The 21168-nt window shown below is 43.0% G+C and overlaps 1 protein-coding gene across 9 annotated transcripts in view; it reads left to right on the top strand.

The window, feature by feature from the left end:
- Window positions 1–20171, top strand: part of arhgef25a (Rho guanine nucleotide exchange factor 25a) — a 147466-nt gene extending 127295 nt beyond the window's left edge. For 5 of the 9 annotated variants that reach the window (XM_036946874.2, XM_036946876.2, XM_036946877.2 and 2 more), the window contains 9 exons: window positions 7134–7223; window positions 10376–10468; window positions 10739–10789; window positions 11004–11081; window positions 11440–11631; window positions 14438–14618; window positions 15167–15417; window positions 15863–16012; window positions 17510–20171. In XM_036946874.2, the coding sequence (XP_036802769.2) occupies window positions 7134–7223; window positions 10376–10468; window positions 10739–10789; window positions 11004–11081; window positions 11440–11631; window positions 14438–14618; window positions 15167–15417; window positions 15863–16012; window positions 17510–17641 (1218 nt within the window). In that variant the 3' untranslated portion in view covers window positions 17642–20171. The remainder of the gene's footprint in view (window positions 1–7133; window positions 7224–10375; window positions 10469–10738; window positions 10790–11003; window positions 11082–11439; window positions 11632–14437; window positions 14619–15166; window positions 15418–15862; window positions 16013–17509) is intronic. The other 4 variants (XM_036946875.2, XM_090202774.1, XM_090202775.1 and 1 more) reach the window with 1 other exon arrangement.
- The last annotated feature ends 997 nt before the right edge of the window (window positions 20172–21168 follow it).

The raw sequence follows: 21168 nt of genomic DNA, 5'->3' as shown, positions 1-21168 counted from the left end.
ACCTTGATCTCCGCTGTCATCCATGTTTTGTCGTGGTTTTGCAGCCTCGCTGTTTTGGTGGGGAAGTACTCGTCCATCTTGGATTAGAGAGAAGTATGTGATATGTCACCAACCTCAGACTTAGAGTCTAATCATGGGAGGTAATCCATTGTCCAAAGGAACAGATGTTTGAGGTAGGCAGTGGCTGGAAAACCCTTTTCACTGTCGTGCTCTGGATTTTTCTTTCCTTGTGTTGGGTAGTGATGACATTATGGTCACTTATGGCTAGTGGGTTCCAGATGGCAGGAACACAGTAGAAAGGAGACAGATTGGTGATGACCAGGTCAAGGATGGCTTCTCATCTTGTTGGTTGATTAACCATCTGCTTTAAACTGTGACTTTTACATAGCCTCCCCACATCCTGCCTGTTGAAATCTCCTCCGATGAAAAAAAACAATGGCAGGGTGTTTCACTTGTAGTGCACCAATAGTCTCCACTAAGTGATCAATGAAGATATCACCCTGTGGTGAGTCAGATAGGAAATACATTGCACATATTGCAATTCTGGAAAGGAAGGCGAGGGAGGCGATATGATCTGACCTTAACCACTATGCACTAGTTTGTAATGTCTAGCATGTCAGGGGAAACTTTGTTTTGGAACCATGTCTCAGATACAATTGCTATGTCTGATTTAGTGTCCTTGAGACGCCATTTAAACCCGTCTAGCTTGTTGCAGAATCGATTCTCCAATTCGGCAGATTTGACACTAGTCGGTTTCCTGATCGTTTCCTGACTCTTTGGAATTGGCCATATGGAATATTCTCTTTTAGCCTTTTAGGCGTCCTAAAGATCGATGTGTGCAAACAACCTTTTGTCATTTTTACAGATTTTAATGGCAGGGTTAATGCTATTAAGGTATTGGTGGAAGGAAATAAGTTCATCTTAGACCAGAACAGGCAAACATCATCAATATAGCATCCCTAACATGTCATCCAGTTAAAGAAGTGGTTTTAAGAAGGATCCAAAATGAAGTCATTTCCCCATTTACCTAAGTACAAACCAACATAGGAAGGGCTGTAGCAAGCTCCCATGGCACATCCTTTGACCTGTTCAAAAACACGGCTCTGAAAGACAAGTATGTTATGATTAAGAGTCCATTCAGTCAGTGAGACAATGAATTCTGTAGGAGGCATCTCAGTTTCAGGTCTGGTACTCAAGAAACGGTGCATAGCTGCCAAACCTTGTTCATGCTCAATGGTGGTGTATAGAGACTCCACATCCATGGGGACTAAAAAGGGAAGCTGTACCTATACGGTTCAATTCCTTAACACATCTGGGGTGTCTTGAAGACAGGCTGGGAGTGATGCCAGAAAAGGCTTCATAAAGTAATCAGTGTAGTTGGAGATGGATTCTGTCAGGCTTTCATTACCCCTAATGACTGGCCTGGCTGGGGGGGGGGGGGGGTGCTCAAGATTCTTGTGGACTTTTGGAAGAAGATAATAAGAAGCCATTCGCGGGCTGACATTGAAAATAAATTTGAACTCATTGTCTGAAATGTAGCCATTCTCCTTAGCATCTGTGTGGATCCCTTTCAATTCAGTCAGGGTCGGAAAACGCTGTTCAAAAGAGGACATCGCATTATCACATCTTTATACTCCCTGACGAAGGCCATGCGGGCGAAACGCGTCAGAGTTTTTCAAAATCTTTGTTTCTATTGAACATGCCATAGAAATAAAGGCATTTAAATGAATTATATGACGAGTGCCTTGGTCCTCCTTTCATTTTTGATGACGAATGTACCCCTTTTACCAAAGCGCACCTTCTGTCTACCAAAACCTCCTATTGTGTACCTTATAGCAGCGCTTCCCTTCCTTCATTTTTCTACAATAGTTTGTTGGGAGTTTGTTGGGAGTTACAACCGTCTCTCTTTCCTCTTGGGCATCCTACGCAGTGGCGTGCAGTCAGCTCAGGCAGCGTAGGCAATGCTCACCCTGGGAGAATTGAATTTGAAAAAATAAGGTGTTACGAAATGCTTATTTTCTGTTATTTCCTATTTTTTCTCAATGATTCAGGTGTTTTTTTAATGCTCATTAATCAAAACATTTGCTAATACTACATCAAAACCTTAGGAAAGGCACCAGGGTACGCATGCCTCCCTCCCCATCCGTTCAAATCCATGCACATTGTTGACGTGCACAGCCACCAGTCACTGTTAATGGACAGGGTCACCGCAGGCCTAGCTGTTTTTCCTAGCTGACATTCGTTGAATGGGTATTGCATAAACATGTTGTGTGGGTAAACTCCGCACATTTGGGCATGTCTACATCATTTGGCGCGTGCATCCCGAACAAAATGGACACTATACTGCACCTCGAAAAAAAATCCAAGTTGGATTTCCAAGGATCCAGAAAGGCAGTCAAAAACCTGACCTTGACCCTACATCACAGGAAGGGACTGGAAACCATCGTATTGTTCAAACAAGAGGGGTACAGGATGAACTCCCAAGTGGCACAGCGGTCTAAGGCACTGCATCTCAGTGCAAGAGGCGTCACTACAGTCCCTGGTTTGAATCCTGGCTGTATCACATCCGGCCATGATTGGGAGTCCCACAGGGCGGCGCACAATTGGACCAGCGTCGTCTGCGTTTGGCCGGGGTAGGCCGTCATCATAAATAAGAATTTGTTCTTAACTGACTTGCCTAGTTAAATTAAAATTAAAATAATGGCTGTGTGGCTGCTCTACCAGTAAGCCGCCTATACTGTTTCCACTGCCTGCCTTTCTCAACCGAGGACAACTTTTGGGTAGAAGGCGGCTGCAACCTCAACAACCTGAAGGGGTCAATGTAAATAGTTCTGGTGGCCATATGATTCATTGTTCAGCAGTCTTATGGCTTGGGGGTAGAAACTGTTAAGGAGCCTTTTGGTCTTAGACTTGGCGCTCCGGTACCGCTTGCAGTGCGGTAGCAGAGAGAAAAGTCTTTGACTTGGGTGACTGTAGTCTTTGACAATTATTTGGGCTTTCCTTTGACACCGCCTGGTATATAGGTCCTGGATGTCAGGAAGCTTGGCCCCAGTGATGTACTGGGCCAAACGCCCTACCCGCTGTAGCGCCTTACGGTCAGATGCCGAGCAGTTACCATACCAGGCGGTGATGCAACCGTTGCTCATGTAATCGTGGAAACTACAGTATGTGGAGTCATTGTATACCTTTGCTGAAAAATACGTAAAGTTAGCTAGACAATTGGAGACTTCCACTGTGTTTTCGGGTACATCAAACAGAACACAGAATGATTTGTTTGAAACAGTCAGTGATGTGATTCGAAAGGACATTGAAGATGAGATTAATGCAGCCCCATTTGTTGCAGTAGAAGAAGATGAGACCACAGATGTCACAAACAAAGGCCAGATCTCTGTGATTTTGTGTTATGTGGCTAAATGCGAAGTCAATGAGGCGTTTTTGGGATTTGATGATGTGAGCGATGCCAAACGAGCTGTGGTCTTGGTGGATTATGTATTGTGAGTGTTGGGGGAGTGCAGCTGCGTTGAAAAGCTGGTAGCTCAAAGATATGATGGGGCCTCAGTGTTGGCATTACAGCTTAATTGGGTGCTGGCCAAAATAAGATAAAAAGTGCTTGAAGCTACATGTATTCACTGTTATGCTCAAAAGTTCAACTTGGTGCTCTCACAGTCAGCGAAATGCATCCGTGTGTCAAATCTTTGTCAAGATGTTTTCATGATAGCAAGTTAGAGAGCCTGTCAACATATGCAAAGCATTTTGACTTCATTAGACTAAAGGCTGATCTTGCCCTACTGTACAGTTTGAAAATGGTACGGGATAACTGCAAATCCCTCAGACTTCATTGGATTTCATTTAAATGGACTTCATTTACAAGTAAAGGTAGGCCTAAATGCATTTTGGGGGGGCGGGTTAGGCTACTGTTGAATGAACATGAAAATAGGGTTGCTGTCCATTCAGCACCACGGAGTTAACCTGTAGGTTTTCATACAGTTTGAGTGGCCCCCGTGGCGCTGTCCATTCAGCAGTGCTGAATCCTGGCTGCGGCCTCAGATACCTTTGTATTTGTGAGAGGTATCTTGTATTTGTGAGAGGTATTGACATGTTGAAAGCACAGATCTGTCTGTTTAAACAACTAGCACACATCTCAGACACCCATAAGATATTCCTCCAGAGATCTCTTCACAGTCCCCAAGTCCAGAACACACTATGGGAGGAGCACAGTACTACATAGAGCCACGACTACATGGCACTCTATTCCACATTAGGTAACTGATGCAAGCAGTAGAATGAGATTTTAAAAAAACAGAACAGATAAAAATACACCTTATGGAACAGCGGAGACTGTGAAGCAACACAAACATAGGCATTGACACATGCACGTACACAAGGATTTTGTGTTGTAGATATGTGGTAGTGGAGTAGGGGCCTGAGGGCACACACTTAGTGTGTTGTGAAATCTGTTATGAATGTATTGTAATGTTTTAAAATTGTATTGCTGCCTTAATTTTGGCAGCAGCGAATGGGGATCCATAATAACTACAAATATTTATAAAAGATTTTAGTTTGTAGCATACTTCCTCATTTTCAGCATCGCCTATTCTTTAGTGGCTTTAATATTTATTTCATTTCATGAAGCATTGGATTTATCAAGCTAGAATTATGTTTTGATAAGACTATTTGACATTTTGGAAATGCATTTTTCAGTCATTTCGATTGATGATGTGGACATTTAATTTGAACCTTATTTACTATATACCGTAGGTGTGTGTAACACTATTTCACACAGTAACATTATGTGTGTTTGTGTTTGCCAATTTCGTTTAATAGCCTATGTCACTCTGTTTGTTGGATCTATCTGTTGTATGGTGAACGTGAGATTCATCCAGGTTTATTTGGGAGAAAATCTGGCTTTGAGAAAAGCTAGGTGCTTACCCAGCCAGCGACCTCACCACCACCACCGCACGCCACTGCAGGTTGTAACTCCTCCCGAAAATAGCAAACCCTCAGCGCAAAACTCAGTCGATCACCCGCAAATCTTAAACAATGCACTACGGCAGCAAGTGAATGCTCAAAACTGAATTCACATCACGCCTCCGTGCAAACCCCTGCTAAGAACAATAAGCACTTACCAGCACACTTTCTATGCAATGCCCACTCTCTCTGCAACAAGCTAGATGAGTTTGAATGGTGTCTCAAGGACACTAAATCAGACATAGCAATTGTATCTGAGACATGGTTCCAAAACAAAGTTTCCCCTGACATGCTTGACATCACAAGCTAGTGCATAGTGGTTAAGGTCAGATCATATCGCCTCCCTCGCCTTCCTTTCCAGAATTGCAATACGTGCACTGCATTTCCTACCTGACTCACCACAGGGTGATATCCTCATTGATCACTTAGTGGAGACTATTGGTGCACTACAAGTGAAACACCCTGCCATTGTTTTTTTCATTGGAGGAGATTTCAACAGGCAGGATGTGGGGAGGCTATGTAAGAGTCACAGTTTAAAGCAGATGGTTAATCAACCAACAAGATGAGAAGCCATCCTTGACCTGGTCATCACCAATCTGTCTCCTTTCTACTGTGTTCCTGTGATCTGGAACCCACTAGCAACAAGTGACCATAATGTCATCACTACCCAACCCAAGAAAATAAAAATCCAGATCACGACACTGAAAAGGAGTCGAGGAAGAAAATATATGGACATGTCTTTAGGACTGTATTTTTATATAGGTGTTTGTAATAATATTATTTGTGTGTTTGCCGATTTTGGTTAATGGCCTATGTGACTCTGGTGGTTGGAGACAGCTGTTGTATGGTGAGCTTGAGATTTATCAAGGTTTATTTGAGAGTAAATCTGGCTTTGGGAACAGCTAGTGCCTACCCAGCCACCGACCTCACCGCGCATCATTGCTCCTACGAAACAAGTCCGCTGTCTTTAGGGAAGCCTTGACGTCTGTGGTCATAGCTGTCTGCAAGATGTGTTGGTTGATGCAGAAGCAGTCGCGTTTTTCATCCAGTTTATTATCATGAAAGAGTTGTTCAATATTCGTGGTCTACTCTCAAAACACTTTCAGAAAACAAAACCATTTGTGCAAAAATTAAACATGAAAAGCCCTCAATAATTACTTACCGATTAAATTAGCAGCAGTAAATTCCAAGGCCGCCATCTCGGTGCCATGGCAACAACGTACCTTATACACACGCATACACACATATCCACGCACAAGCCCACCACCGTGTACACACACACATATGCATGCGCAAACACACATGCATTCACACACAAACAACACCCCCCCCCCTCCTCCCCCATCACACAACAACAAAACAGCAGATTAGCAGCGCACTACCATAGCCTTCCCTCCCCATAGAGCAATGATCTGTACACAACAACACATCCACTGCGGTGATTATTCATGACAGGCCCCGGGCCCATAGACATTCTACTCAGGTGCTGGTCTGGTCTCCAGTCTACAGAGCTCCAGATTAGTTGCTAGGTCGAAGGTAGAGCCAAACTGCTTTGCTGTAAAACGCTCTGGTTACAAAGATGATAACAGGGCAGCATTGTGGGTAAATTATACATAACCTGCTGCTCCATTACCCCTCTCACACACACGCACCCATGCACACATCACACGTATTACCACTCCTAGTTCTGCTGCTCTCTGCTGTCTGACAATTAGTCACACTAAACTGACCATAGGGAGAGAGAGATAGAGAGCGAGAGAGATAGAGAGAGCGAATGAGAGAGAGAGAAAGATAGAGAGCGAGAGAGAAATAAAGAGGGAGAGAGTGTGTTTGTTTTCTCTAATGAGGATGATTTCCATTCTGTTTAAGTTTTGTAGCTTCCTTCCTCTCATGGATTGAGTCATGCACCTCCTACAACAATATATGTTCAATGGTTTGAATGATAAGTTCCATCTGTTCATAACGGTTGAGGATAGTGTTATGTACAGCATTTTTCTGACATGATAAATTGCTACGAGGTGAATGTGTCTGTTTGATTTTCTATTGCAGGAGATGTTTTCAGTAGCCATGTACTCCTATCTTGAATCGAAAGCAATTATGGATAGTGTTGTATATTTTATGACATGGTAAATTGATACAGGGTGATTTCACTGTTTGTATTACAGGAGAGGCGTCTCCATATGTATGTGGTGTATTGTCAGAACAAACCCAAGTCAGAGCACATCGTCTCCGAGTACATCGAGACTTACTTTGAGGTGAGTATCTCTTAGCAAACACTGTGACTCTCGTTTGAACAAAGCAACTACATTTCTGCAGACTCCCTCATGGTAATGTTATTTCCCATTGATGTGATCGTGGGAATGTTATTTCCCATTGATGTGATTGTGGGAATGTCACTTTTGGTCATGTTGATTGGTGGTTGTAGGAATGTAATATTATGTCACATTGATAGGCTATGGGAATAATGCTATGCCTTGTTCCCTGTCTTAGGGCAGTTAGGATCGCCACTTTATTTTAAGAATGTGAAATGTCAGAATAATAGTAGAGAGAACGATCTATTTCAGCTTTTATTTCTTTCATCACATTCCCGGTGGGCCAGAAGTTTACATACACTCAATTAGTATTTGGTAGCATTGCCTTTAAATTGTTTAACTTGGGTCAAACATTTTGGGTAGCCTTCCACCGCCTTCCCACAATAAGTTGGGGGAATTTTGTTCCATTCCTCCTGACAGAGCTGGTTTAACTGAGTCAGGTTTGTAGGCCTCCTTGCTCACACACCCTTTTTCAGTTCGGCCCACAAATGTTCTATGGGATTGAGGTCAGGGCTTTGTGATGGCCACTCCAATACCTTGACTTTGTTGTTCTAAAGCTATTTTGCCACAATTTTGGAAGTATGCTTGGGGTCATTGTCCATTTGGAAGACCCATTTGCGACCAAGCTTTAACTTCCTGACAGATGTCTTGAGATGTTGCTTCAATATATGCACATATTTTTCCTTTCTCATGATGCCATCTATTTTGTGAAGTGTACCAGTCCCTCGTGCAGCAAAGCACCCCCACAACATGATGCTGCCACCCCGTGCTTCACGGTTGGGATGGTATTCTTCAGCTTGCAAGCCTCCCCCTTTTTCCTCCAAACATAACGATGGTCATTATGGCCACACAGTTCTATTTTTGTTTCATTAGACCAGAGCACATTTCTCTAAAAAGTACAATCTTTGTCCCCATGTGCAGTTGCAAACCGTAGTCTGGCTTTTTTATGGCAGTTTTGGAGCAGTGGCTTCTCCCTTGCTGAGCGGTCTTTCAGGACTCGAAATACTTTGCACCTGTTTCCTCCAGCATCTCTACAAGGTCCTTTGCTGTTGTTCCGGGACTGATTTGCACTTTTTGCGTTGATCTCTATGAGACAGAAGGCGTCTCCTTCCTGAGCGGTATGATGGCTGCATGGTCCCATGGTGTTTATACTTGCGTACTATTGTTTGTACAGATGAACGTGGTACCTTCAGGCATTTGGAAATTGCTCCTAAGGATGTACCAGACTTGTGGAGGTCTACAAATTTTTCCTGAGGTCTTGGCTGATTTTTTTTTATTTTCAAATGATGTCAAGCAAAGAGGCACTGAGTTTGAACTTAGCCTTGAAATACATCCACGGGTGCACCTTCAATTGGCTTAAATGATGTCAATTAGCCTAGCAGAAGCTTCTAAAGCTACGATATTATTTTCTGGAATTTTCCAAGCTGTTTAAAGGCACAGTCAACATAGTGTATGTAAACTTCTGACCCACTGGAAATGTGATACAGTGAATTATAAGTTAAATAATTGGTCTAATCTGTCAACAATTTTTGGAAAAATGACTTGTGTCATGCACAAAGTAGTTGTCCTAGCCGAATTGCCAAAACTATAATTTATTAACAAGAAATTTGTGGAGTGTTTGAAAAACGAGTTTTAATGACTCCAACCTAAGTGTATGTAAAATTCTGACTTCAACTGTATGGTTAGGTGAATGTAATATTATGTCACACTGATGTGTGGTAGTGGTAATGTGTCTGTAGGCCACATTAAGTCATATTGAGGACACAGTATATGGTTGAAGTAATGCCTCTGCGTGTATCCCAAACTTGTGGCTCTATTTTCATGTCTTGGATTGGAACCCGTGCTATGGTCCGAAAATAGAAACATAGAGCTATTTGGTATTGAAAAGAAGAATCATATGCATAAAATAACAACATACCTACTGTAAAACATGGTGGTGATGTTATCCTGCTTCCACTGGTCCTGGTCAACGGCATCATGAACATGGACCTTTTAGCTAAATACCTGGTTGCCTTTGCCAGGAGGTTGAAACTTGGCCACAAGTGGAGCTTTCAACAAGACAATAACCCCCAAGCACACATCAAAATACACAAAGAAACGGTCATTTGGCCACAAAATCAACATTTTGCAATGGTCATCTCAGTCTCTGGGTTTGAGCCCCATTGAAAACCTGTGGTTCATAAGCGCAGACGAAGGATATCAAGGATCTGGAAATATTCTGTATGGAGGAATGATCCAAGATCCCTCCCAATGTGCTCTCCAATCTCGTAAACATAATTGAAGGTATTGGAAACAGGGGTGCCAATACTTTTGACCCATATCTTTTTGAGCAAAAAATGTATTACTTGTACAACTGAAACCCCTCTGAATCAGAGAGGTGCGGGGGGCTGCCTTAATCCACATTCCATGGCGCCCGGGGAAAAGTGGGTTAACTGCCTCGCTCAGGGGCAGAACAACGGATTTGAACGTTGTCAGCTCTGGGATTAGATCCTGCAACCTTTCAGTTACTGGCCCAACTGTCACGACTTCTACCGAAGTCGGCTTGTCTCCTTGTTCGGGCGGCGTTCGCTGATCACCGGCTCTCTAGCCATCGCCGCTCCATTTCTCATATGTCCATTTGTTTTGTCTTGTTCCGTACACACCTGGTTTTCATTCCATAATCACACTGCATGTATTTAGTCCTCTGTTTCCCTCCATGTCTTTGTGTGTAATTGTTGATTGTTATGTGAGATGTTCACGCGCTTTTTGTTTCATGTTCCGTGTTTTTTGGGGCACTTTGATGTCATTTTGTGCCTATTTCTTGACCAGAATAAAAGTGCGCCTGTTAACTCTACTCTGTTCTCCTGCACCTGACTTTGCCTCCCGTACTCAGACGTAACACCAACACTCTAACCACTAGGCTACCTGCCGGCCCAACCACAAAATCTCCTTGTTTTTTTTAACAATTGTATTAGTACCAAGAATATACTATCGCTCAGTATTTGTACAATTAATATTATATCGTGTTTTTTGCTCATCTTTATCAAGGGTGCCAATCATTTTGGACCTGAGTGTATATGTTCATGAGAATGACTGTGTGTGTTTGGCCCTATCAGGAGCTGAGGCAACATCTGGGTCACAGGCTACAGCTGAACGACCTGCTGATCAAACCAGTCCAGAGGATTATGAAGTACCAGCTGCTGCTCAAGGTAACACACACAGACACATGCGCATGCGCACAGACAGACGGTCGTGTAAACCTGCAAGACGATAAGGTCGAATTCAATGTGGGAATGCACATTAAAGATGAGTGGCTATTTGAACAAGTCATGAACATCTACCTAGTGCCAACCTTGTGCCTGTTGTACCTCTCTCTGGTATTCAAACTAATAAAACACCTCCCAGATGTCTTCGCCTTACATAGCATTTACTCGTAAACCTTGAACACTCTTGACTCCATGCTGTGTTTACGTGAACAGGACTTCCTCAAGTATTACACCAAAGCCGGGATGGACACAGAAGAGCTCGAGGTGGGTGTTCGTCTGATACAACTCATGCTATTACACTGTATCTACCATTCATCTACTATAGAAACTATCTAGGAATTAGGTGATGACGAAAGGCAAGTGTGAGGCTGTGCGCTGTCTCTGTGCTATTAAGGGTTCTTTCTAGTCAAACAACCTGTATTCAGTAGTTGCTTGATTTAAATAACGTTCTCACTCTCTCTCTCCTTCACCATCACAGAAAGCAGTAGAGGTGATGTGCTTTGTGCCCAAACGCTGTAACGACATGATGAACGTGGGACGACTGCAGGGCTTCGAGGTAAGGGACTGCACTTAGGTCTCTCTCTTTCAAATACAGCTCTCACGCATGCAAAATATTGTACTGTAAGCCAGTGTTTCCCAAACCTCTTCTCGAGTAACCCCAGGCCCAGCCAGTCAATGTATTTGATGTATTCCAGAACTGGCACTGTTGACTCAACTAATGAAAGGGCTTAGTGATTAGGTGACCATTTGAATCAGGTCAGCTACTTCTGGAAAACATCAACTAAGTGGACTGGCTGGGGGCTCAAGGAGATGTTTGCAAAATACTGGTGCAAGCCATAAGTAAGCCATGTACTCAACCCCTATTCTCTTTTCACCCCGTGTCGCTTCCCTCCATCCTTCTCTTTCATCTCCAGGGTAAGATCACGGCGCAGGGGAAGCTGCTCCAGCAAGACACTTTCACAGTGGCGGAACAGGACAGCAGCTTCCTGTCCAGAGCCAAGGAAAGGCGGGTCTTCCTGTTTGAACAGCTGGTCATCTTCAGCGAGCCAATCGACAGGAAGAAAGGATTCTCACTTCCTGGTTACACCTTCAAGAGCAGCATCAAGGTAGGTCTCTCTTCTTTCCAGATTGTTTTTCCTCCTCTTTTCTCATTTTAGATTAGATTGAATGCATTACCTGCATAGGCTTTTAACCATAAGGAATCTAAACTAATTTGACTGTTACTTAACTTATTTCAGTCCCAGATAATGAATTGCATGACTGATGTAAACAAACACAGTGTTTCTCCAAATCTAACATTGAGTACAAGTTCTTGAGTGTTCTTGGAAGCCTTAAAAGCATCTGTGTCTGTTTTATTGGTGAGCTATTAAATGAGCCACACTCCAGGATGTCTTCCTCCTTCCACCAGATGGTAGTCAGATGTGATTTGTTCCCGGTGGATGGAACGTTACAGGAACGTTCAAATAAAAATGGTGGATGTAACATTACTGGAACATTCCGTTTGAAATGCATGCATTTGTGCTAAAGTATGTTTACTCAACAAACTCTACTCGAAATTTGGACACGTTTGTTGAGTAAAATGACAAATTCATGTTTGCTCAAAACAACTCAAAACAACACCCAACATTATTGTATTTCCCAGCAGGTTGATTTTCAGAATTGTTTATTTCAATACCCGTGTTTTTGCCTGTTTTTGCACTTTGATTGGTTGATTAATCTTATTCTACACAAACATAAATAACATACATTTTTCGAAAGTGCCGTAAACCTCAATTAATAGCCTGAGTGTTTATTTGCTTAAAGGCGCAATGGAATTAAAAACAAGTTCTTCCTGTGTTTTATATTTCCACACAATGAGGTTGGAAAATAATACTGTGAAAATGATAACAATGCCTGTTTGGTGTAAGAGCTGTTTGAAAAGACCGCCTGAATTTTCTTCCTGTTTGGTGGGATGGAGTGTTGGCCTTCCATGGTGACATCACCATGCGGAATATTTGTTAATAGACCAATAAGATAGAGAGATCCAAACTCTCTGCTAATAATAGCTCATTTTCAGTATTCCCATCCTCACTCAGACCACTCCAAGACAGTCCTAGCTAAATACTTGCTTGAGAAATTGCCCTTTTCTAAACTATTTTTTTGCTGTCGTTGACCATTTTAATTAAAAACTATCACAGTAAGGTACTTAATTGTTACCCAGAAATGATTTGATAATGAGATAAAAACGGCTGCATTGGACCTTTAAATCACCCAAAACAGATGCTTATCAGAGACAGACTTCTATTTGAGCCAGGCGTCTATTTCCTTAATGCACACAGCTGTTGCTCATTTGCATAGTTCATTGTTTAATTCCAGCAATCACTTACAGCATTTGAATCAATCTCTTAATCTTCGGCACTAATGTGTAATCATTTACACACTGTGCCATGTTTCTTGTTTATCTTAGTATGCCTCTATACATTTTTTTATTTTTTATAAATCATTGCCTTGACAGAATAAGCATTACAGTCTTTGACTGTGCATTTTCGGCAGTTCTTCCTTTTCGCCACTAGAGGGCAATCATATGATTTCTAGGGGTCTGTACTCCACAAGTTGTTGAATGGTTTTGTGCTTGCCAGTTGGCTAGCAGTTCTCAGCTGTTAGTAGCCAATAGCTAGCAGTTTCTTACTTGCCCCCCAAAATGTATAATTTCCGTAATGTTCTACTCATTACTGAAGTATTTAATGTAACAAATAAAACATTAAACCTCATGGTAACTTCGTAAATAATTCATTTAGACCTGGCATTTATTTGAAACAGGAGTTTATTTGTTGAAATTTGTGCCATTGCCCGGTTATTAAAAAGAGACAGGCGGCTATTTGAGACTCTATATTTAATTTAAGTTTTGCGGTAATCTAATCTGTTAGTAGTTTGATTTATTGCACACGTTACTGAGATGGCTGTTCTAGTTTATTTGATTTGGGTTATTTCAATATCAATCTTCCCTGTCCCTACCCCGTCAGTTATTGTGAATGCAGGTTGCGGTCGATTAAAAGTTCCAATTGTTGAATATCCTCACTCTGACTGGATTCAAATAGTCTCTACACATGGCATGCCAGCATAATGTGACTTGCAGGCTTGATGTGGCCTGTAAACCAGGAGTTTCAGACCACTGTGTAAGGGTATATCTAGGCACTCAAAGAAATACCTTATAATATATGTAATGTATTTTCATAAAGAGTTTGATTTGAAAGATAATATATTCATTTAGAAACTGACTTCAAGGCTACATGAAAAGCATTAAAGTCATGGGCGGTAACTAACTCACTCGAAAGGCAAGGCACTCTGGGAAGTATGCAAATAAAGTAGAATAAATTCAAAGTTTAGTGAACATTCAATTCAACTTGAGAATGTATGTTGGTTCAGCTACACTCTTAGAAAAAAAGGTGCTATCCAGAACTAAAAAGGGTTCTTTGGCTGTATCCATAGGAGAACCCTTTGAATAATCCCTTTTGGTTCCAGGTAGAACCCTTTCCACAGAGAGTTCTAGATGTAACGCAAGAGTTCTACCTGAAACCAAAAAGTGTTCTACCTGGAACCAAAAAGGGTTCTCCTATTGGGACAGCCGCAGAACCCTTTTGGAACCCTTTTTTTCCAAGAGTGTATATGCCCACATTTTTGCAAACTCACAATCTTATTGCAGCTGGTTGCCTTACAGTTTTATATTGAATCAACGTCTTCTTCTTTTTATAAAGTGCAGGGTTGATTTTCCAAAATGTGTAGGTTTCCCAGAAGTTCTGGTTCGTAATTCAGAATTCCCTGCTTATTCCATCCTCATTCTGGGAATCTCACAACCGGCAAATGTGGACATTTTGGGAAAGTTGCAACCCGGAATTATGCAACCCTACTGAATACACCTGTGCTTTGTTCCAGGTGAGCTGTCTGGGGGTCGAGGCTCCGGTGGAGGGGGAGGCGGGCCGATTGGTGCTGACCTCACGGGGGGCTGACGGGACTGTGGTGAGATACGTGCTGCAGGCCGCCTCCCCAGAGGTCTGCACGGCCTGGGTCAACGATGTGGGACAGATCCTGGAGAACCAGAGGAACTTCCTCAACGGTAGGATCGGAGAAATACTGATAGAAAAACACAACAGCTTTACTTTCAGGATTCATATCTAACCCCAAGCTGCCAACTTCCTCAATGGTAGGACAGGAGACACAGACAGACATCTTCTGCACAGTAAACAACCACTTACGTTTACTCATGTCTGGCCTTTCCCACTGTTCCCGGGCGCTGAAGACGTGGATGTCGACTAAAGCAGCCCCCCGCACCTCTCTGATTCAGAGGGGTTGGGTTAAATGCGGAAGACACATTTCGGTTGAATGCATTCAGTCGCACAACTGACTAGGTATCCACCTTTCCCTTTCAACTTCCAATTGGAGACATACTGGTGGAAAAACACAACATCCAGGAATGTTTACTAGTCACACGTTTTACGTTTGGCCTGATGCAATGATCCAAAAGCAGTTCAGTACCAAGTCGACTTACACAAACAATAAAACTACAAAGACCAACGCTAATATTTTGACAAACATTGTGTCCCAAAATGAAATGTTGCCTGGTCTAAATCCTCTCTCTCTGTCTTGTACCATGAATTCACCCAGCCCTCCAGTCTCCCATCGAGTACCAGCGCAGAGAGGGAACCAACAAGTCTAACAGCCTGGGCCGGAGCATGAGAGCCCCCCTGTCTTCGGCCAGCAGTCCCCTGCGCCCCCACTCCTCGGCCTCCATCGACCGCCAGCGCCTGCCCTGGCTCCGGTCCTACAACACCTCCCTCCCCACCCTCTACCTGCCCAGCCAGGGGGGTCAGGGAACGGGCCTCCAGGGCCCCGCTGAGACACACACTCCCCGGGAGGTAAGGTCATACTGTATATACACATAGACAACACACACACACACACACACACACAGCCGGAGGTAAAGGGCCCAGTCACACACACATACACCTCAGTGACCTACAGCAGTCAGGGACCAAACACTGTGCTTCTGTTTGACCACAAACAACGAGACACTGCCATCCCCGTTTAGCTTGCCGGACTGGAATGTGCTCCAGCCAAGCCTGACCAAGTGTACACCCCCCCCCCCCCCCCCCTTAGGCTTAGTTAGACCACATATCCTCTACAGACTACATGTCTGGATTAGGAATCCTTCAATTAAATCCTAATATGAAATAATCTGAGATCTCATGAGAAACTTTTTTCATGCAACAAGAAAGAAAAAACAATCATCTGTTGGCTATCAGCTCTCAGTATCTAATGTTTAGTTGTGTTGTGTGTGTGTGTGTGTGTGTGTGTTTGCAGTCTCCTCTGGTCAGTAGGAACTCGCAGACAACAGTCTCGCCATCTCACGTCCAGCTGGCTTTCACTGACCCGTCTGGTCTGTCTCACTACTCTCAGACCCAGACCTCCCTGCAGTGCCAAGCGGGGTCCAGCGGGCTGCGTAGCACACAGGTATACACACGTACACGCAGACACACAGACACACACAAAGTGCACATGCACGCAAGCATGCACACGCACACAGCACAGAAATAAACACACGCAAGGACAGAAAAGGTTTTTACGCATGCATGCTGTAATTACATGATTTACATCTCAATCTGCTCTTTAGGTTTATTGTAGGCATGATTTATCACCGACGTCAACAATATGAATAGGAAAACAAACCAGGGGGATCTGCTGGGGGACTAAATAAGAAATAAAACGGTTGATTGTATGGCAGAATAATGAGCATTCTTATATGGTCATTTATGTTCATTAAAATATGAAAGGCTTTAGTAAATGGCAAACATTTGTACAATAGAGGGGGAACGTAAAGAAGGAATTTGCGCCAAAATGATAGTCAGGCTACTACTTCCTCTGTTGGCCAGAAACAGAAGAGAGAATTATTTTTCAGAATGAAAAAAAAGAATTTGGAATATTGCAGAGGAGTTTTGTCTGAAACAAGATGTAGAACCAGAAATCGTATCCTGTTGTTGGCCGCTGTTGAGTGTCTTAACCTTGGACCTACCCATTAACTACACAACCCTCTGTTATTACTATGCACTTGTATCAAGTATAGACCATCTCTGCTTGCACTTAGCGAGTGGAGCCGACATACCTATTTGTTCTGACTATAGGCAGTTGTTCTATGTATTCACTCGGGCTGGATGGGGCCTATGGGTACATAAACAGGAAATAGCCTGACCCAGACACGGAAGTCAGAGACGCCGATCAATTGCCTAATTGTTCTTTCTCTCCCTCTCCCTCTCATGGTGGAATTTGCACATTGTGTTGTTGTGACGGATATATTGTAAACAGAAAAACAAACCACATTATGGCTGTCGCTGACATATACTGATCAAGAATATAAACGCAACATGTGAAGTGTTGGTCCCATGTTTCATGAGCTGAAATAAAAGATCCCAGATGAACAAAAAGCTTATTTCTCTTAACTTATGTGCACAAATTTGTTTACATCCCTGTTAGTGAGCATTTCTCCTTTGCCAAGATAATCCATCCACCTGACAGGTGTGGCATATCAAGAAGCTGATTAAACAGCATGATCATGATGGCGGTGGGGTTATGGTGTGCGCCAGCTTAAGCTACGGACAACGGACACAACTGCATTTTTATCGATGGCAATTTGAATGAGATCCTGAGGCTCGTGGACGTGCCATTGCTCCGCCGTCCTCACCGACAATGCAAGGCCCCATGTCGCAAGGACCTTTTTGTTCAGCGTAGTAGCTCATTTGCAAAACATCTTTATTCGTTAACGTTTTGCCTTAAATACCCCCTAAAAAAAAGATATTTACTGACATCTAAGATTTCTCCCCAGAGTTATACACAATGGCTAAAGGGAGGCATATGCCTCTCTCCGGGAAAAACAGCTATTTAAGCCACATTTCATGAAATCTACCTATGAAGTTGTAAACATATTTGAATCTGTGTCTCCTCCTCTCCCCCCAGCAGAGCGCAGGAGAGGGCTGCAGTACCAGGGGCCTGCCTGGTGAGGCTGTACCTCCTCCTGGATCTGTCTCTGGTCCATTGGCTGGCAAGCGCTCCAGCAACCTGGCCCAGCTCAATGAAGATGACCTATGAACCCTGACCCCTAGGAGGAAGGAGGTTCACGGACCACCACAGCTACAGAGAGAAAGGAGGAGGGCCTCCTCTAGGCTTACCATATGTTGATGCTATCGTTAACTTAAGGGTCCTTTTGAAGGTGGATGGGGTGCTTCTGTAAGGTGCAAGGACTGGATGGAGACTCCTCTTCTGGACTGTTGCTACTGCTTTTTCAGACTGTTACCCGGCGGTTCACCGACAGTCTGAGAGACATAAACCATGGTTCTAACGGAATATACAGTATACGCCTTTCATCTGATTCTTCTGAGCGATGTGATTTGAGGTTGAAGACGTGCCTCTGCGTGGCACCACTAATGGGTGGCACCCAGCTAGATGTTGCAATGGCTGAGGTTACGAAGGGTACTCAATGGACATTAGGTATTATGAGGACTTTGCTTGTTTTATTATGAGGACTTTGCTTGTTTCATTATGAGGACTTTGCTTGTTTCATTATGAGGACTTTGCTTGTTTCATTATGAGGACTTTGCTTGTTTCATTATGAGGACTTTGCTTGTTTCCTTTTCCATTTTGGAGAATTTCTATACAGTATATATTGTGCTGTCTGTCAGAGGGCTGTGGGATTTGTTCAAAGGAAGAAAAAAAATGTCCATTCCTGATTGGGGAGGTCACTGGAGAAGTGTCTGTGTGTGAGTGCGCACGCTGCAGGCATGTGTGTGTGCGTATGTGCGCAACATGCGTCTGTGTGTGCATGTGTGGGTGAAATGCGTCTGTGTGTGTGTAAATATGTGCGTAAATTGTGTGTTTTTTTTTGTGTGTGTGTGTGTGTGTGTGTGTGTGTGCGTGCGTGTACAGGATTGGCGGCTTCTCTTCTTGTAAACAAACATGGATCTGAGGAGCTCTACTTTTCATTCGACTTTCTTTCTACTTTTCTCTCACACTGCTGGATTCTTCCGACAACTACTTCTATTCTCAGGCTGTTTAAAACATGAAGTCATTCCTCCACTGAGCGTATACAGTGCGTTACTCTCTGTAGACACTGAGGAGAGAGGACGGGATAACAGCAAATGCATTTGATCTGTATATATGTGGAACATTGGATTCATCTCTCATGGAACAGAATGGTTCTTACCGCAGAGAGTGTTTCCGGTGGATGAGAACGAGAGAACTCTCCCATGTTCTCTTATTCTGTTTGACCCGAAGTGGTCTCTTGTTTGATCTGGAGATTCCAGACTAAAAAGGAGTGAGGGAGCCCCCTGGAGACACTCTACAGGCATGACGTCACTCTACTGTCACTTCAGACTTAATGGTCTTTTCTTTGATTCCTTCTCTGCTCCCACCCTTTCTCTGTCTCTTTCTCTAAAAGTCAGAGGGAAGTGAGGACATGATTACGGTGGGAGAGAAGAGACGGGGAGAGGATGGGTGGAGAGGACACAAGGAATCGAGGAAAAACTCATTGAGATGTGGCGGGAGTGGTGGCCATGCCATAGCCAGCCTGACGAGAACGCTAGGGGACGGAGACCGGCTGGTATTTCAAACATATGTTTTCTTGACGACAGGAGACATGAAGGGGTGGTATTGAAATGTGGTATGGTGTCACACAGTCTGTCACTGAAGTCCCATGGCGATGTGCCACAGCCTTCTGCTGTATCCAATGATCTCTGCTGGCTCTCGCTACTCCAGCACGTTAGTACACGCCATACACCTGGCTCAGGCTTACATCTCTGGTTCTTTCGCTACTCCAGCACGTTAGTACACGCCATACACCTGGCTCAGGCTTACATCTCTGGTTCTTAGATAAAGGACAGCAGTTTAGAGACAGTTAACTACTTGGGTTGTTGTATCAGTTGACACTGTGGATATCAAGTGCTTCATCTGCATGCTCTGTGCTCATCAAAGTGAGACTTTTGCCAAAGGCGGGTGCTTTTAGTACTTCATGTACTTCGGTTCATACTGCTACTCTAATATATTGCCAACTGTTGTTTTGGTTTTTTTTACACATCAAAAATCAAATACATGTAGTTGTGATTTGTTTACTTCAATGCCCGACCTTTCATCTTCTGAATAGAACAACAACAACAAAAACGACTGTAAAACGAGAAGAGATAGAAGAGATGATTTCAGCTCTTGGTGAATTCTTCTCTGTAACCAGTAGAGGTCAGTGTAAGGCTTTCAAATACAGATGGCAGTCATTGGAGATTAGACAGCTGCATCAACGATCAATGTCTTCAAGTTACAATGCCCCCTCGAGCTAAATCTGTTTAAAATATCTCAATTACAGTGACTGTTTAAATTCAGAACATAAAAGTTTGGTCCCGAAAACTCCATCTCAACTCCCCAGTGCTCGTGGACTAAGGGGTGCTGTTTGTAAATTGGACGTCATAGTGACGATTATTGCTCTGGCATTTTGTGCATGTTACTTAAATATGAAGAATACCCCTACAGAAATGAAGATAACTAAATAAAAAGAGCAGGATAAGGGCTATAATGATGCCATGTTTGACTGAATAGAATCGGTTGTATTATATCAAATAAAAAGTATTTGAATTAAGAATTGTCTATTTTATGTCATTTCTGAAAGTATATCCCTCTAACATTGAGATGATCTGAATATATGTCGAAATATATCACGAGTATTAATACATGGGAATAATAACCAATTCAGATTTATATTATTTTACTCTTATTTTACCAGGTAAATTGACTGAAAACATATTCTCATTTACAGCAACGACCTGAGGAATATTTACAGGGGAGAGGAGGGATGAATGAGCCAACTGGAAGCTGGGGATGCTTAGGTGGCCATGATGGTACAGTTGAAGTTGGAAGTTTACATACACCTTAGCCAAATACATATAAACTCAGTTTTTCACAATTCCTGACATTTAATCCTAATCCTAGTAAAAATTCCCTGTTTTAGGTCAGTTAGGATCATTTATTTAATTTTAAGAATGTGAAATGTCAGAATAATACTTTAGAGAATGATTTATTTCAGCTTTTATTTCTTTCACCACATTCCCAGTGGGTCAGAAGTTTACATACACGCAAATAGTATTTGGTAGCATTGCCTTTAAATTGTTTAACTTGGGTCAAACGTTTCGGGGTGCCTTCCACAAGCTTCCTACAATAAGTTTTGTGAATGTTGGCCCATTCCTCCTGACAGAGCTGGTGTAACTGAGTCAGGTTTGCAGGCCTCCTTGCTCGCACACGCTTTTTCAGTTCTGCCCACAAATGTTCTATAGGATTGAGGTCATACGTTGATCTCTATGAGACAGAAGGCGTCTCCTTCCTGAGCGGTATGACGGCTGCGTGGTCCCATGGTGTTTATACTTGCGTACTATTGTTTGTACAGATGAACGTGGTACCTTCAGGCATTTGGAAATTGCTCCTAAGGATGAACCAGACTTGTGGAGGTCTACAATTCTTTTTCTGAGGTCTCGGCTGATTTCTTTTGATTTTCCCATGATGTCAAGCAAAGAGGCACTGAGTTTGAAGGTAGGCCTTGAAATACATCCACAGGTACACCTCCAATTGACTAAAATTATGTA

This window comes from Oncorhynchus mykiss, chromosome 16 (genome assembly GCF_057628025.1).
Source record: "Oncorhynchus mykiss isolate SJ-2025 chromosome 16, ASM5762802v1, whole genome shotgun sequence".
NCBI classification, from domain to species: domain Eukaryota; kingdom Metazoa; phylum Chordata; class Actinopteri; order Salmoniformes; family Salmonidae; genus Oncorhynchus; species Oncorhynchus mykiss.
This window is presented reverse-complemented; position numbering and strand designations above follow the sequence as displayed.